Genomic DNA, 14,939 nt, shown 5'->3' with positions numbered 1-14,939 from the left:
ACCAGTTTTGGAAATGCTCCCCTCTCAAAAGATGAAATGGAAGCTCTTATTACCATCATGTGAAAGAATATGTTTTGACTAATGCGTGATGATACAAATCTTGCCGAGAAACCGCCTAATTGATATATTTGGTAAATTATCATATCTATCCGGCCTGGATAGATATCGCGTAGTCCTATAAATATCTTTCTGAGTAGAGTGCTTGTAACTTTATTAAGACTGGGCCAAATTTCTTATCATTTTGATGATTCCAGAACCTTGCAGTACACACCAATACTTACATGTTAGATGATCAACCTTTTTTGATCGATTCCACAACGTTTCTTTCACATGGCAATCGCATGACCAGAACTGGTCTATACCTTTAAACATAACTCAATGCTAAGTCTTGGACCCTTTGAACATACTGCAATCTAACTGCGTAATTGGAGACAACGAACACAGAGCTTCAGGACGAGTTTAGTTTGTAAATATGTAATTGTAATTCTTCTTGAATGAAGCATATACACAGACTGGTAACGAATAAACAGCCGTTACAAGGCTTGCAATTAAAACATTGTCAGTCTCAATTTACAAGGAACTTTATCTTAACGCAGTTCTATACCAACAAGTTGATCTTACCAAAATAAATGATTCTTTGGAAAGCTGGGTCATTTTCATCAGAATTGATTGCCTATCAAAGCAACAACAACAAAATGTACATGGAAATGCTGATCCTGCCTACAGCGTTGTTCATAGTAGATAGAGAATCTGGTTGGAGTTACTAAACATATTTTGAATTTGTAGGCTCTCTTATTCGGTGGAGCCAGATCAGGCTAAGCCAGATGTCACATGAGTAGAGCATAACCATTTTTGTCTAGGTTCCATACTTGATATGCATGGTAAACCACCTACACAAATCCTACCAGTAAGTGAAATGGGGAAATAGGTTTCAGATTTCGGTACCTTGTACGTGACACACAGAAAAGAAAGTACAGCTACGTCTTTTTACCCCATGTTTTATCATCCCTAAATCAACTATCATTAATACAGTCAAACCTGTCTACAGCGACCGCCCAAGTGAAACACAGAAAGTGGTCTTTGTAGACAGGTTGCTTCAATGAGAAACAATTTTCAAGGGAAACAAAAAATGTGCTTGTTGTAGGCAGGTGGTCACTAAAGCAGGTTTGACTGTACCAATAATCATCCATGATTGATATGGTATCCAAGATTTGATTCTGTTGATACATTTTAAAAATATTGTCAGGTTGTGTTCTTGAAGAGAGGGTTGGGTTTAATTGTTACACATGGGATATGTGCAATGCAGGTTGACAACATAATATTAATTATCAAACTTAAATTCTACAAACTGTACATTCTAAAATTAACACTAAATCACATAATAAGCAGTATTAAGTATGCAAACTACACATCAATCCCCCCTCCCCCCCTCTCTCTCTCTCCAATGTAATTAAAAAAATATTCAAACAAAATAAATTATCATGATAGACAGGGTTAAATCAGAATTATCACAAATTGTTTGACACATTTTCCTACAGAAGCAAGACTCTACAAGCCAGGAAACGAATACCTCTGTGTTCAGTCCAGTATATCGTTTTTGACATCCCCCCCCCCCCAAAAAAAAGAAAAACAAATGTCTAAATGAGTGAATATCAATGTTGTTAATTGAAATCTTGAAGCAGCACATGATGGTCCTCTTCCAAAGAACCACGCCCAACGGTCTGTTCCTCTCTCGATGTTGACATTCTCATTCATACCTCAGTCTGGTCAGTGCTGCACCTGGCTCTACCCACAATGTTCAGGGCACTCTTAAAGAATGTTCCAAAACGATCACCCCTGAAACAACTGGAGCTTCTTGATGTCGTGCTGATGCAGTCCTTGCTTTCCAAACACAAAGGGCGTACTGGTTGGTTTAACAATGGCGCTTGGAAACAACTTCCTTAACAATTCAGCTTACATTTATACCTAAGGATCCTAGTTTAAACTTATTTTTACAAGATACAAAAAGTGTCCTTTCCGATCGGAATGCGCGATTCCTGGAATGATCTCTTAGATGGGCTTGATCTTGAAGTGTAAGCCAATGAGAGAGAAGACGAGGCATTTGAGATCTTGGACCAGGTAGTAGAATGTGCGCAGGCCTTCGGCATCTCTGTGTAAAGAAAGAACATGTGGAAGAATTTGTATAAAGCCGCACTGTCCTACTTGTAGCTACTTGCTCCCTCTATATAGAAAACTTCCCCAATCGGTGCCTGTTGGTCCCCCATGATCCTCTTTTTTTATGTTAGTTGAGAGCTGAGTTGAGATAGCCACCTGTCAGTGACCTCGCTGTGTGGTCTAATCCTTCTAGCCCAGTAGTATTGACGGTCTTTAAAAGCTTATCTGTACTAGTTTATAGGAGGGATTAGACCACCCAGGAAGGCCACTGGACAGGTGGTTATATCATCAACTCAGCTCTCAAATTAACTTAAGAAAAAGAGGTTCATGGGGGACAGACGGTCACCGATTAGGCATTGTTTTCTATATAGAGAGAGCAAGTAGCTACAAGTAGGACAGTGTGCAGTTGAAGGCGCCGATTTGTGCTTGTGATTCATGGGGGACCAATGGTCACCGATTAGGCATTGTTTTCTATATAGAGGGAGCAAGTAGTTACAAGTAGGATAGTGTGGCTTTAAAAGAAGGGTTCCCATTGTGAATAGTTATTCAACTCACTGCAGACTACAATAACAATGTACTGCTTTTTACATTTATCGGGCACGAGCCAGCACACATTTGATGATTGATGTTTGATTGTATTACCCAGGGGTGATATTGAGCACTAACATTTTTAAATTTTTTTTTTAATTAAAAAAATTCCCTCAACCACGCCCCCCTTGAGTAAAAAAGAAAAGAAGAGGATTCGGGGGCAAGAAAAAAATGGTATCTAACAACATTCCCCCCTTTTGAGTAAGAAAATTGGGATAAGAAAATGGGGGAAAATAGGGAAAAATAGAGAAAATAAGGGGAAAATAGGGATAAATTGGAAGGAAAAAATTGGGGGGGGGGGGGGGAAATAAAAAATAAATAAAATAAATCGGTAAACCTATTTAAATCGGGTTATTATCAGGCCTGATTACCCGACTGCTAAGAAAGCTTATGCTTGTAAGTACGTAACCAGGGACCTGACTGCTTTCAGTCCCGTCTGAGGGACTTGGTGATGAGGATTTAATGCCATACCACAAGACACAAGCGCATTGGCTAGGTTCTGAACCCTGGACCTCCCGGTGATGAGACCACTGCTCTACCACTCAGTGACTCGGCCATGTGTATGGAGTTTTAAACCATAAACCTTTGTGAATTTAGGAAGCTACAGTTACCTTGGTTCAAAGGCTTCCAATGACTACCGGTACTTCATTAGATAAATGCATAAATTAAAACATTTCAGCATTCAAACATTTACATGTTACAGAATGACCCCTTACAGTGATGAGAAACTTGTGGCTATGTAAAAGATACTTTCTACACCTAGAATATGCAATAAAACAGTAATTCAATTCATTTGAGTAAGCATGGGTATCGGGGATTGCCAACGACTCAAATTTTGATGAGAGAGAGGAAAAGAGAAATCTGAGAGACAGAGAGAGAGAAAGAGAGAAAACCAATTTCATGTCCATTACAAATAGCAAGGATCGACTTGAATGCAAAAGGCTTCGTTGATTGGCAGTTTAAAAAACAGGATATAGGTTCCAATCGAATCTGGGCAATGTGGTTAAGTCTTCAGGGAATTCCCCTAACCCCAAAGAAAGGCTGTGCCAAGACTGATTTAGACGAGTCACTTCATAGTTCATACTAAAATTTAATTAGTTGAATTTCATCCCGAATGACGCCTGTGGTGTTGCCCAACTGTGCACAGTTGCTTTTCTTGAGTATCAGTATTATTTATTTAAAGCCCATGCTCTGCTCTAGCACAGTAGTAATTTCTTTTATTTTTGAACAATGAACAAGTCTTGATGTACTACTCTTTTCAATTGTACAGATTCATTGAATATTTAGTATATTTTCTCTCGAGGATGTACAAAAGAAATAAACATTAAAGTGGACTCGATTTTAGCCGATTTCAAAAACCTACTTACGGGCCAAGACAAGACCCACTCTGACTAGATTTTAAATAACAAAATAGCTATAAGACTTGATATATAACTCCAAAATGTAAATAGTATGAGACTGAGGTCCTTGTTAATTCTTTGTTAGCAAAATAGTACAACAATTTATGCTTTCTATTCAAAGAAAAAAAAATCAAATTGGCTCCCAGTCAGTGGCTATTTGTCAAACTGGTAAAAGATTTTTTGTTTTGGCATCAAGTCAAGCCTTTTCTGAAACTTGAAGGCTCACAAGTCACAACACCTGGTATCAAACTAGTATACTTCACATAATTAAGAACCTTCATCACGAAGCATTCACATTTTGCCAATTTTCCATCTAAAAGTATTTCAATTACTTTCAAAAATCTGGTTGTAGTAATATTTGTAGGATATGCATTAATGCTGAATGGTCATGGCACTATGAATATGAGGGACAAAGAAAGCGGACAAAATATACAGTTCCTCATTCTACCCTCAACAATTGCTATGGTAGACAAAGGAACATCCCTTCACTGCTATTATGTAAAAATCTGTAGACCAGGTGTCACATGCATATTCACCTGTTCTACACATTTTTACATACCGGTAATAGCAGTGAAGGGATGTTCCTTTGTCTACCATAGCAATTGTTGAGGGTAGAATGAGGAACTGTATATTTTGTCCGCTTTCTTTGTCCGTCATGTTCATAGTGTGGGTTTGAGATGCAGGATGGCACTTGTATCCCTGAGGAAGGCATTTAATCTACATAGCTCCTCTCAACCCAGGAGTTTTTAATGGGTATCCAACAGGATGCGAATGTAATTGAGGTTGGGACTAGTTAGCATATGCCTGCCAGTAAACAGGCGACTAGCTGGAATTCTCCCCAGGGAGTGGAGAATAATGTGCACTGTAAATAAATAATGTGCAGAATGGTAATGGAATCTAGTGACCAGGGTAATAATAACACTCAGTGAAAAAAATACATGGGGACTTGGGGCGAATTAGCCCCCGAAATGCCCAAAAGAGCCCCCGAAAGTCATAAAAGAGCCCCCCCCCCCAAAAAAAAAAAAAAAATGTGCATAGAGTTCAATGCAAAACAAATTAAAACTTGTCATTTTCATGCAAGCAAGCTTGAAAAGTAGCCCCCGAAATTTTAAAAGTGTGTTTTCCCCTAACACTGTACAGCAATTTGGTCAGGTTATTGTAAAGCACTTTATGAGAAACCTATAGAGCATGAGAGCGCATGAGAGCGCATGATTGCAGCACTCCACAGGGCTCCAGTTCTTTTGATTATATTTGTATGTTCTACTGCATTGTATGTTTTAAGTTTATAACCAGCTGATAGAGTTATATGTCAGGACTCTACTAGACTGTTTCTGGAACAAATCAACAAGGTTGAAGTGAGTAATTTCAGTCAAAATTATTTTGGTGTTCTCGCCCTATTGGACTGAGGAAGGAAGCCATGCTCAGTTCACCCTATAGCATGTGCTCCACTAGAAGGTATCCATTATTGTCTTGAACTTGAATACACTAGAGGACTTGAATAGAGGACTTAATCCCACTGATCTTCCCACACAATGGGCTGCATTCAACTCCTCCTATTAGTAGCTACTGGTCTCCAAGTTTGTGTGAATGATCCTTGGACATACAATGCCCAGTCATTAGATGCTCACTTTGTTCAGAGTCCCCTTATCAGGAAGCATTTTCTGAAGAGAAGAATTTTGTACAATTCCAATAGCGATGCTTCCTTCCAGATTGAAATACTCAGAGCTGGAGACATTCACAGTAACCCTGGGCCTACTGCACATATTGTAAGTGAAGTTACACCACATGCTCGTGTACAACACAAGTACAGTCATGAGAGTCTTCTCACTATCCAGAATGACTGCAAGAAGCTATTACCACATGATGTTTATTCTACCATCAAGTCTCTTGGACTTAATCGTCAGAGGCCAACTCGTAGAGGAACCAGAGCGGGTCGGCAAACCAAGGCGCGGTCTCACCTCGTAACTACATCACCTCTTCAGACATCTCAACATGCCCCTGCTACACTACAGTCACCTACCTTCTCCGCAGCATACACAGTTACAGCAGAGCAGCATATCCCTGTTGTCGAATTTACACCTAGATATGACCAATGCCCTAGATACCTCAGCAGAAATATCAACAACCTTATCGAGATACCGCGAGTATGCATCAATTCTGCTGGACAGGACTCGCTCAAACTCTGCACTGCCAATTTCAGGTCATTGAGAAATAAGTCAGCAGCAGTAATGGACTACGTTTGTGACAGCAATGCTGACCTGTACGCTATAACCGAAACGTGGCTTACAGAGAATGACGCAGCAGTCATCAATGACATCGTCCCTACAGGTCACATATTCCTACACCATCCGCGTGCTGGTCGTCGCGGCGGAGGAACAGGTCTTCTTCACAAAGATACCATTGATGTCCGTGAGGGCAAAGCTGGTGAGACAAAGTCATTTGAATTTGCTGAATATCATGTCACCTTTGGATCGTTTCAGCTCAGACTTTTCAATCTTTACAGACCACCTTACTCCGAGAATCACCGCGTTCCCATCTCCACGTTCTTATCTGAATTCAGCAAGTTTATACAACCACATCTGATGTCGAACATTCCTATTATTTTGACTGGAGACTATAACATTCATGTTGATGTTATTGATAATCCTGAGTCAAGATCGTTTAGAAATCTGTTAGAATCTATTGGATGTATTCAACATGTTAACGTAGCTACTCATGTACAAGGCCATACCTTAGATCTGATTATAACTCGTCAATCTGATGATATTGTATTGGGGCAACCTTGGTCAGACTCATTGGTGTCTGACCACATGTCTGTTCTCTGTACGCTTAAAGTTTGTAAACCTCCTTTGTCTGTAAATATGGTCTCCTTTCGCAAACTTTCCACTGTTAAGTTCGATGCACTTAATAATGACCTCGCTTCAAGTGAGCTTTGTTTAAACCCTCCTGATTCTCTTGATGACTTAGCCTCATCTTATAATTCTACTTTACGGTCTATTCTAGATAAACATGCTCCACTGTGTTCAAAAAAGGTAAATAATCGCCCCAGAGTGCCATGGTTTACTGATGATATAAGAATGGAAAAGAAGAAGAGAAGGATGGCAGAAAAGAAATGGAGGAAATCTCAGTCTGTCTCTGACCACAATGCATTTAAGTTAGCTCGAAACAAGATGTTGTTTGTAATGAATAATGCTCGTACTAAGTATTATACCGACTGTATTACTGACAATAGCTCAAATCAAAGGAAACTCTTTGATGTAACAAAGTCCTTGTTGAACATGACAAAAAGTGATTCTGTCATACCTCCTAGTGTTGATAACCATGATTTTGTCAATGGACTTGGTGACTTTTTTGAACAAAAGGTAGTCAAAATTCACTGTGATATCGAATCAGTGTTACATGAAGAGGATATCAGTGTTGATTATTCCTTGGAATACTCATCCTCATCCAATCCACCCAAGTTTGCAAATTTCATGCCGTTATCCCAAAGTGATGTTCGGAAACTTGTAATGAACCTCAGTAAGAAATCATGTTCCCTCGATCCAATGCCAACAAGATTGGTTGTTGAATGTTTAGATACCTTACTACCTGTGCTTACACAAATCATAAATTTGTCATTACATAATGGCAAGTTTCATTCAGGTTGGAAACTTGCCTTGGTTAGACCTATTCCAAAGAAACCCAATTCTGAAATGAACTTCAGCAACTTCAGGCCAATAAGTAATCTCCAATATGTGTCGAAGTTGGTTGAAGGGGCAGCCACTGCTCAAATTCAGGATCACCTCCTTCGTAACAACCTTTTCCCTTTAACACAATCGGCGTATAGAAAGTATCACAGTACAGAAACCGCTTTACTAAGAGTTAAGAATGACCTACTTATGGCAATGGACCAGCAGAAAGTTACATTTTTTGTACTTTTAGATCTCAGTGCCGCCTTCGACACTGTCGATCATAATATACTAGCTGAAATACTACAGTCTGATTTTGGGATTACAGATTCTGTTTTATCTTGGGTACAGTCTTACCTGTGCGATAGGGAGCAACAAATATCAATTGGTAACACCACCTCAAAGAAATTCGATGTTAGATGGGGTATTCCTCAAGGCTCCAGGCTCGGACCCCTCCTTTTTTCCCTTTATTCGAGTCGCCTTTTTGCTATCATCAAAGCATACTCTCAGCACATATCTTGTCACTGCTATGCAGATGATACCCAGTTATACATTTCATGTAGCCCAGTCAGGGAACAAGAACAGTCCTGTGTTTCAGCTCTTGAACACTGTCTAAGGGATCTTCGTAGGTGGATGTTAAGCTGTAAGTTGAAACTCAACGACAGCAAAACTGAATTTCTTATTATTGGAACACCTAGGCAAGTGTCAAAACTTAATATAAATTGTATAACAGTCGGAAATACTGTAGTCGAGCAGTCTATGGTTGCAAAAAACCTTGGTGTCTGGTTTGACTCTCAGTTGAACATGGAGACCCATATATCCAAAACATGCAAAGCAGCCTTCTATCATCTGTACAACCTACGTCACATTCGGAAATACCTAACTCGCACATGTATCATTACATTAGTCCATGCCTTTATAACAAGCAAATTGGACTACTGTAATGGACTACTGTTTGGCTTACCAGAATCTCAGATATGTAAATTACAACGTGTACAAAATGCATGTGCCAAACTCATCTGCAATTCCCCCAAATTCTCTCATGTAACCCCACTACTTCATGATCTGCACTGGCTTCTAGTTCGCCAGAGAATCAAATTCAAAATACTCCTCCTTACTTATAAGGCACTCCATGGCTTGGCCCCATTTATCTCAGTGAACTCCTGACGTTAAAATCACCCACCCAGTCCTACAGGCTCCGTAGTTCCCATGATACCATGCTCCTGAGTCTTCCACCTTGTAAAACAAAGGTTACTCTAGGTGACCGCGCCTTTGTTAGCGCTGCACCCAAACTCTGGAATAGTCTCCCTGCCACAATTAGACATGCATCATCAATCAATGTGTTTAAAAATAACCTGAAAACCTATCTGTTTCAGGAAAGTTTTACATAGACATTTTCATTGTAAAGCATACACAGGTTCCCCCTTAGCATCGATTTTAACTTTTAAATGTTTATTTGTATTGTTCCTTTTACTATGATTATGTCATGCGCAGTTGAGTATATACATATAGAAACTGCACATTATAAATTTACAATTATTATTATTAATTATTATTATATTATTGAATTGAAATGACCTGGTATTCATAAGAATCCTCATGGCAGCCCAGGGGCTGAATTGCATGAAGTTTACAAAGTAAAATGATGAAGAAAAAAATGTCTTGCAAATAATCATACAACAATATGAAGGAGAGAAATAAAGAGAGAGTGTGTGTATGTGAGAGAGAGAAGGAGAGAGAGAAGGAGAGGAGAGAGAGTGAGAGAGAGAGAGAGAGAGAGAGAGAAAGGAGAGATAAGAAGAGAGAGTGCGAGGGCAATCCAGGGGCTGGATTGCATGAAGATTACAAAGTAAAATGACGAGAAAAAAAATGTCTTGCAAATAATCATACAACAATATGAAGGAGAGAAACAGAGAGAGAGAGAGAGAGTGCGTGTATGTGAGAGAGAGAAGGAGAGGAGAGGAGAGGAGAGATAAGGAGAGAGAGTGCAAGAGAGAGATGACTGAAATAAAGAAAGGGAGAAACAAGACAGAAAGGAGAGACAGAAGAACGATATTGAGGCAGAGGTGTGACAGTCTAGAGGAAGAAGAGATTGTAAATTAAATAATAAATGAGTCTAAATAATCATCCGTTATGTCACTTGATACAGTTTTGATTACTGAATAACATATTATCATTATCATCCAGTCGAAACTGAATCTGGCTTGCGTTACCTGCTGTTGTTGACATCGATCAGGGAACCAAACTTGGTGGTAGCGAACGAGATGTGCTCATCACCCATCACGATCTCCAGCTCCTGCCGCCCCACGCGGTCAGGGGGCGGCCACAGAGCATCATCCTCCTGCATCACCTCGGAATCTTCAACGACGCGTTTCAGCTCATCGACCACGGCCTTGTGTACATAGGCCTGTCATGTTGGATGGTGTCACAAAGAACAAAAGGACAGGAATGATTTATTTCTTGAAAATAAGAACCATGCCCCCCCCCCCCCCTATGAGGTACATTTTGGTTGTTGTAAGGGTTATCTGTCATACTGGACAAGTATTTTCCCTTTTAAGGACACTGTTCTCCTTGGCTACTATTTGTTGTTGTTGGAAAATTGGAAAATTAAGAATAATCCTTGAAAATCAATGCTACACTTGTGATTTCTTGAAAAGGGAGAGATCCACAACATAACTATTAGAGGTTTTGTTCAACCCTTACAAGTGAATATAATTTTTTTTCTTTTAAAGACTAAAGACTCGGCAATTTCAATTTTTCACATCAATTTTTACTAAAACTGCATTGCATGGAAAATCTTAGAAATTGTTCTCTCTGAAATCCAAGGCATCCATGATCCACGGCCCCATAACAGCACTGAATCTAATGACCGGGGTAATAGTATATTTGTAAAGCGCTTAGAGACATTTGTATTAAGCGCTAAATAAAAGCTAAATATTACTATTTTATTATTACCTCTTTTCTGATCATGACATCATTCTTGTAGTTGGAGTTGTTGGCATAGCGAAGCTTTCCTGTGGAGTAAAAGGAATAGCATTCAATGTCAAAGCCATATTCTTCTTTTAAAACAGTGCGTCCCAGAAAAAACGAATCCGAGAAAAATTGAAGTTTAACTTAATCACAATTATAGGTAATAAATGACACATATTTGTAAAGCTTAGATCCTCCTCTTTCAGTTGATGCAACTCATATAATGCATATTCCACGCATGAGTGATTAAAAACAATTTGAAGAGAGGGTACCAATAAGTCATTTTTAGGGCGGTATCTGAATTTTGAAGGGAAAATCACATTTCTTGAAAGTTCATTTTCTGCCCTTTCATATGACACCTCAATCAGGAAAAGTGAGCCAGGAATAATTACAAAGTTCTGTTTGTTTAAAGTAATGCTTGCATTTCCATAATTTGATTAAACAAATTTGTTTTCACTGGATGCTTGCCGCAGCAGCAAACAGAGTTGACAAAAGACTGAACTCCCTTTCGTTTCATTAACATGCATGAGGTAAAATGACATTTGGGGGGATTTTCGGGGCATAAAAATATGGCCATAGATGACCATGGTGTTAGCAAGGGAATGCGTATAGTCGGCTTCCGTCTCTAAAGAGAGAGCCGACCCTACCCCAATAAGAGGCTTAACGAACGAAAGAGACAGAAAATTCGGTCTAGGCCTAGCCCTAGCTATCATTTCTTGTTCAAATCATGAAGCAAATATTATTATTATTTAAACAGAAAAAGAATCCCAGAAAAAAATCATGAATTGCCATGACAATATTCATTTCAATTTTCACTGTTTCGGAGTCAGTTATCAGCATAGCGAACCAGTTTTCGGCCACATGTACAAAGTCAATAGGAAGCACGCGCTCGCAAGCTGTGCGTCTCCGCGCTGATCCATAGTACTAGCGGGCGGAGCAGGTTTCCCACGCCGGAGCTCCCCGGAGCTCACCAGGCCGAAAACTAGTACTGTGGTGATCGGATATTGGAATCTGAATTAAACAGAGATATCCCGTGTGCGTTGCGGTGTGCAGCTGCATTGATTTAATACGTGCGGTAAGACACTTTTGAGCTTGCGACTAGCACAAAATCGGGCTCTTAATCTGAAAAATACCTGAAATAAAGCTCATTTTATGGTATCCATATTTCTTACAGACACGCGTAAGATACTTGATTTTTCAGATTCGGGTAGCGGGATCGCCGATTATATCGCTAAAATGTGATATTTTAGGATATATTTTTCATTGCAAATGTGGTTCTTCAGTGACTCTGGCATGGTATGGTATGTGTGGGATATGTGATATGCTATTATGCGATGTATTTTAAAGGGATTTTACCATGCATCCAACCAATCGGCCGAAAACTGAAGCTGGTCGATTACCCCCTCCTTTACTCTACGTACCGAACTCATCTATATTTTTGACAAAATGATAGTGAAACTAATCGTACATTTCGCGGCCCATGGAATAGCAACAAACTGACTTGTGGTGGCGCTTTACAGTGTGGTTCTTCAGTGACTCTGGCATGGTATGGTATGTGTGGGATATGTGATATGCTATTATGCGATGTATTTTAAAGGGATTTTACCATGCATCCAATCAATCGGCCGAAAACTGAAGCTGGTCGATTACCCCCTCCTTTACTCTACGTACCGAACTCGTCTATATTTTTGACAAAATGACAGTGAAACTAATCGTACATTTCGCGGCCCATGGAATAGCAACAAACTGACTTGTGGTGGCGCTTTACAGTATTAAAAAAGATACGACAAGTTCGGAGCAGTGACAACTCGCTTGTCGCGGAAGTTGTCACTCATCTTGGCAAAGACGGCTTTGTGAAACACTTAGCTGACAAGTTGCATGACAGTGATCTTGTAGTTGATCTTGTAGTTATGACGGTTTCGAGAAACGGCCCCCTGGTCGATTACCCCCTCCTTTACTCTAGCCAAAGTTGTTTTTGAAACGCGATCACAAATGACTAGACTAGGGTCCCTAATGACCGCATGAGGGCGATATTGCAAAATCACCCTCTGGCTGCATTGGACTCTTTGTCACCAGCGAACATGCTTTTGTGCAGTGTGTGCCAATACGAGGGGCGGATGAATTTCACTTTCTTTATTTGTGATTCACCTCTCATGAATATTTATAAGCACTTACCTTATTTGGAAAACTTTACAAAGCTTCTGACATCAGAATCACCGTCAACCCGATCTGTCTTTGTCTTCAAAATCACCTTTGAGCTCAGTAGTAAGAGCAATTTTGACCGTGTATGAGCGATTATTTGTGCTGTTTTTACGAAATGAACTATGAGACCGGTAGGGACCACCTTAAAGTGTGGTATTATCGGAAAGCTTATGTAATTTGTGATTGAATGTTGACAACTCCAGAGGCCCACAAGCTTTCAGCGATAGAACATACCAGTGCTAATGATACCCTTCCCGCCCCGGCCGGGTTCAATTTTGAGAGATTTCGCGTACGGAAGTGGGCAATTAGTGGCAGTGCCATTTTTGGCAAAAAAAAAATCTCTTTATTGATTAAATTTGTGATTTAGGGTAAGTTCTCAGTGAATTTGCTTTGCATATATGATGTATAAGATAAATCAGTATACATCTATCGCCATTACGGGAATTTTAATTGGAATTTTATTTTTTCATAGACTAATTATGACTAACTAGACCCTATGCAAATCAGGACTTTTAGTTTTAGTTTATCAATATAAGAATTCAGACAATGAGACATGACACTTGACATGCTTGACATGACAGAGGCTGAGGCTGTGAGGCAGGCATTTTGAAAACAGCCCAAAAGCCAGGTTATTCTTAAATTCATAGCCAGCCAGCCAGCCAGCCAGCCAGGGACCGCAGCGATATCGCTGCCTGCGCCTGGCCTGCCTAGCTGAACTTGTGAAGTCCGATTCCCCGCGATAACTATATTGTTGCCCCACTAATTACAATTCGTGTTTGTATTTCGACAATATTGTCACACCACGTTGACAAACTTCATCATTAAAATTTACTGCAATCTACCTCATTATAAAAAATGTACCGAATACAATCTTAGTAAGATACTATGCCTCACCATCTGGTCGAAATTCAAATTCAAGAAATTCATGGCCAAATTTCCCTTTGTGTCCCACGTAGTATCGAAGATAAAATTCGCTCGATGCCATGTTGCCCGCTTTCTTTCTCACACAATTATATAGCGACCTCTAACGTTATTATCTGAAATGAAATTCGTCCTTTAGTGTGTGTGTGTGTATTGGGTTTTTACAGACGTGTATCAATCAGATATGATTATTTACGTCTGGGACCGACCTTTAAACGTCACCATCCGAAAGACGTGACTCAGTTTCGAACCTGCGTCCTCGGCTGAATCAGTTTGTAACTTCCACTTTTTAGCTGGATTACAGGCGCACGCCACAACGCCTAGTTTCGATCCTCGCGCCTCATCTCCCCCCCCCCCCCCCCGCCGGCGTTATTTTAATAGATTGGGGTTAGGTGCGTGTTGAGCCTATGGGAAAGTTTAGGGTTAGGGTCAGGGTTAGGGTTAAATCAAGACCTCTTTTTAAAAAAAAGAAGCCCCAATCTGTGCCGCAGAAAAAAAAAATGACGCCCCCCCCCCCCCCCGCCGCGCCCCCGTCCTCATTTGGAAAAGAAAAGGGTGAGGAAGTACCGGACGAGGGCGATGTATAGGGATTATCATTGTTTGAAACTGAAATGAATTTCCCTTCAACCATAGGGAAAGGAGGGGGTATGAACAGATTTCAAGACGTTCTTGAATGCGGGGCACTGAAAGCACGGAGACAGAGGCCCTCGATTCCCCTCTCCCCCTCTCCTAGCCCCTCCCCCTAAAAAGTGGCGCACCAATGTTAATACAAAATTTAACTGTCCATCTCCCCCGTCCCCGTCCCCCCCCCCCCCCCTCTCAAAAAATGCTCCCTTATATACCATACAGCGTGTAACAACTGCCTGAGGACAAGTCCACTCCAAAAATAACTTACTTTCAATGGAAGCAGAAAAATCAGACAAACCAATCAAAAAAAGTTTGAGCGAAATAACTAATAAGAAAGTTATGAATTTTTGAAAAAGTGTGGCTATGGAACAATGAAAATCACAAGACAAATTGGCGGGGAACTCACTCA

The 14,939-nt window shown here is 40.2% G+C and overlaps 1 protein-coding gene across 1 annotated transcript; it reads right to left on the bottom strand.

Annotated features, from left to right (window-relative positions):
- Positions 1–458: 458 nt before the first annotated feature.
- On the bottom strand, positions 459–14,008 carry LOC586115 (protein mago nashi homolog). Its single transcript, XM_030994474.1, has 4 exons — positions 13,877–14,008; positions 10,766–10,824; positions 10,024–10,217; positions 459–2,149 (listed from the first exon to the last, which is right to left on the bottom strand). Exons 1-4 carry the CDS (start codon positions 13,965–13,967, stop codon positions 2,050–2,052), a joined length of 444 nt encoding a protein of 147 aa, XP_030850334.1. The 5' UTR covers positions 13,968–14,008; the 3' UTR covers positions 459–2,049.
- Between the last annotated feature and the right edge of the window lie 931 nt (positions 14,009–14,939).

Source organism: Strongylocentrotus purpuratus, unplaced genomic scaffold (assembly GCF_000002235.5).
Source record: "Strongylocentrotus purpuratus isolate Spur 01 unplaced genomic scaffold, Spur_5.0 spur5_scaffold_21, whole genome shotgun sequence".
NCBI lineage: Eukaryota > Metazoa > Echinodermata > Echinoidea > Camarodonta > Strongylocentrotidae > Strongylocentrotus > Strongylocentrotus purpuratus.
This window is presented reverse-complemented; position numbering and strand designations above follow the sequence as displayed.

What these genes read in the sequence shown, in the direction of transcription:
- LOC586115 (XM_030994474.1), bottom strand. Translation starts at nt 13,967, where the DNA reads ATGGCATCGAGCGAATTTTATCTTCGATACTACGTGGGACACAAAGGG. An exon ending in ATTTGAATTTCGACCAGATG is followed by an intron (nt 10,825 to 13,876) that starts GTGAGGCATAGT and finishes TTTACTCCACAG; the next exon opens with GAAAGCTTCGCTATGCCAAC. An exon ending in ATCGATGTCAACAACAGCAG is followed by an intron (nt 2,150 to 10,023) that starts GTAACGCAAGCC and finishes TTCTTTACACAG; the next exon opens with AGATGCCGAAGGCCTGCGCA.